The 3,495-nt window shown below is 22.2% G+C and overlaps 1 protein-coding gene across 1 annotated transcript in view; it reads right to left on the reverse strand.

Moving 5' to 3' along the window:
- Positions 1–721: 721 nt before the first annotated feature.
- Positions 722–3,495, reverse strand: part of LOAG_18796 (muscle cell intermediate filament protein OV71) — a gene marked incomplete at its 5' end in the record, with an annotated part of 8,371 nt that continues 5,597 nt past the window's right edge. Inside the window, 4 exons of the mRNA XM_020451458.1 lie at positions 722–832; positions 1,184–1,300; positions 1,582–1,743; positions 1,962–2,041. Of these exons, the coding sequence (XP_020304756.1) occupies positions 788–832; positions 1,184–1,300; positions 1,582–1,743; positions 1,962–2,041 (404 nt within the window). The 3' untranslated portion in view covers positions 722–787. The remainder of the gene's footprint in view (positions 833–1,183; positions 1,301–1,581; positions 1,744–1,961; positions 2,042–3,495) is intronic.

Raw genomic sequence — 3,495 nt, forward strand, 5'->3', positions numbered from 1 at the left:
CATAGGCGGAAATAAAAAAGAAAAAGAAAAAAACTACACACAATCCTTTTATTGCAAAAAGAAAAAAAAAAAAATAACAAAGACTTAATTTTTTTTTTTTTTTTAAAATCAGAAAAATAAAATAAAATAAAGAAGAAAAGGCAAAACAAAAAACAAAAGAAAACAAAAATATATAGAACTATATATCAATAAGAAGCAAAGCAGGTGCATAGGAAATTAATTTGTAATTAAGAAATAATAAAAGGTGCTATTTTCCAAATATGATAAATATGATCATCTAGCGTATATTTAAAACGTATGCAGCAGAATATAATTTTAGTTTGTGGTACATTAATTAATCAATTATTCCACGGATAATATAATTAATTAATTAATGGAAAAGGGTAAATGATGAGTTATGGTATATATATATATATATATATATATATATATATGTGTACATATATAATTTCATATACTATATGTATATGTATGTTTATTAATGTATATGAATGATTAATCTATTTTTGAGTTAAAATAATTTTGAATAATTGATTCAATGACAAATTGATGACAAATCAATTTGATTGCAATTACAATAAAGGGAAATTTTGCTTAAACTGTAAGGAAATCGATTGAAAATGATGGATTATATCAGAATTAACAATTAGCACTTCATTAGCAGTTCGGATAATTCAATTAAATAAAAGTAATTTTAATTGGTTGTTGTTGTTGTTGTTGTCGCTGTTGTTGTTTGGTTATTGTTTGTCGTTTGTTGTTTGTTTGTCGTTGTTGTTAGGAAAAGTTTTTAACTGATTGTATGACTTGAGCGTTGAATATGTGATGCACGTTCCTGAAATTAAGAAAAAATTTTTTTTTTTGCCCTAAATAATTAAAATTTTCCATTTTCCTTTAAGTAATTTTAAAAATTTCAACATAAAATAAAGTGGTTTAATTCAAAAATAATTTAATTTATCATATTTGAAATAATCTAATTTGCCATATTTCATTTTGAATGCAAAAAAAAAATTACTTAAATAAGGATTGGATCGAATTATTTATCAAATTTTATACTTGAATAACGAAATAATTAAATTTTTTAACTTAATTGATCACATCTTATTTACTTCATTTTTTTACACGTAATTTTTCCAATTGAATTAAAAATATTTATTGTAAAATTAAATCAATTAAAATTGATTACCTCTCCCTCTTTGTTGAAAAGAATGGTTTGTACATTGGAGCCAATTCCAAATGAGTCTTCAGCATCAAAGACCAATTGTTCAGGTGGACTGTATACTCCTTGGCCACGAGCCCAAACCTAATAATTAACATTATTTTTTTTTTTTTGTTAATGAAATTTTTTACTTTAATCATTCATTAAAATATGATGACATATTTTGAGGTCAATTCATTGAATTTTGTAAAATTTGAATAATTTAAAAATTTTTTGTTATCATTCCAAAATCATTTCCGCACATTGTCAACGTTATCTCAAACTGCTAACTGTTAAATGTTAGGAATTAGAAAAAGTGTAAATTTAAAATTCCTGAAATATTATTTTATTTTGACAAAATAGTATAATTGGAAGAAATTAATTACCTTAACCGTTTTTCCAGGTCTTAAAATAAAATCTCTCGGGAAGGTGTATATAATTTCACGTTTACCATCAATTTTTCTCTTCAATCTCCATTCACCCATTGGTTCCTCCTTGGAACGATGAGTGTTTTCCAGTAAAACATATTTACCATCTGATGCAGCATCCTGAAATTTTCATATATGATCCTGAAATTTTAATATCTAATCTTAAAATTTCAATACCTAAAAATTTCAATTCCTGTCAATGTTACAATAATTTATACATTCTAACTTGCATAAATTAATACAAAATTTGGTACGATAATTATCAATTAAATTTTAAAAAAAATTTATTTTTCGAAATTTTTTTTTTTTTTTTTTGAATTAATAGAATAAAAGTTAACCTGTATTGAAATATTGCCTTTAGCAGAACGTTGAAATGACGTACGACTAGCTGTTTCACCTTTTAGTACACGAATACTCTCTTAAAATATCAAATTTGGAATTTGTTGAAAATTTCAATGCTAAAAAATTTATAAGCTAAAAAAAATTACAAGCTAATTTACATGCTAAAAAAATTTGAATTATCAAGTACCATTTCATTTTTCTTTTTTAAAAATCAATTTTAAAATTTCAAAAGAAATGAGAAATAATCATTCTATCATTTTGCTAGCCAAAAAAAAAATAAAATAAAATTCTAAATTATGCATCATTTCAATTTTAACCTGCAAAAACAATAAGTCGATAAAGTTAAATTAATTTTTAAATCAATTTTAAAAGTTATAAAGAAACGTCAAACAACAGAAAAGGAAAATACACGAAAATAATTTTCATGAATACAATTAATAAAGTTAAATTAAATAAATAATATCATAAGTATGCTAATTAATTATTTAAAAAATTTCTTTGCTATATCTTCGGATGGAAACAAACAGAACAAAAAAAAAAAGTTACCAAACGGTGATCTGTGGTAAGACATCTTGTTAGGGTGAAAATTTTTGTAAAAGATGGCAAAATTCTGATAATACCCCCCAAAAAAATTACTGTCATTAATCAATAATTTAAAATAAAAAATGATTGTTAATTGAAGATGACGAATCGAAAAAAAAAAAACCAAAGGTAATAAGAGGGAAACAAGTTTTAAATTGGAATATTATTACTCAAAAAAAGAATTGAAATTTTCCCTACATCCTTTTCATGGAATTCCTTTTTTTTTCGTTTTTTTTTATCTTCTAAATTTAGCAAAATTTTTGAATCATTCTAACAAACACAAATGCAAATCAATCAATCATTTATATTTCAGTTAAATTTTGATGAAAATAAACTTTAATTTTAAATTTCATGCAAACAATTTTTTTTAATTCAGAAAATTTAAATAAATTTTTTTTTCTTCGTTTTTTAATGAATGATTCAAATTAAAGTTTAAATGATAAAGTTGTGAAAAGAAAAAAAAAAAGATCATTTCCATCATAAAAAGCTGATTTTATTGTAGAAAAAATTAAAAGATTTGAAATAAGCATAATTTGAATCCTAAATATGAGTATAACAAATTTCAAATATTTGTAAAGCGCAATTGTCGCTATGTGCTTTTTGCATATCATTTCCATAATAGCATTTTACTCCTATGAATTGATAATTTTTAACCAAAATGATATGAAATTTGAGCTAAAATTTATTTCAGCCATTTAAATTTAATGTATGCCGGAAATGTTTCTTTTTTTCATAAATCGTAAATTCAAAAATTTCCGGAAAATATCAGCAGCTATAAATTATTTTCAAATAATTTTGTTTTTTTCTTTTTTCTTTTTTATTTTTTCAATTTCTCTTTTCTTTCAATTTTATCATAACATATAATAATTAAAAAACTATAAAATTCCAATAAATAATTTATGTAAGTTTAATAAATTATTTTAACAAAAATGAAATTAAAAAAAAAAA

The sequence above is a fragment of the Loa loa genome (assembly GCF_000183805.2).
Source record: "Loa loa unplaced genomic scaffold supercont3.538, whole genome shotgun sequence".
NCBI classification, from domain to species: domain Eukaryota; kingdom Metazoa; phylum Nematoda; class Chromadorea; order Rhabditida; family Onchocercidae; genus Loa; species Loa loa.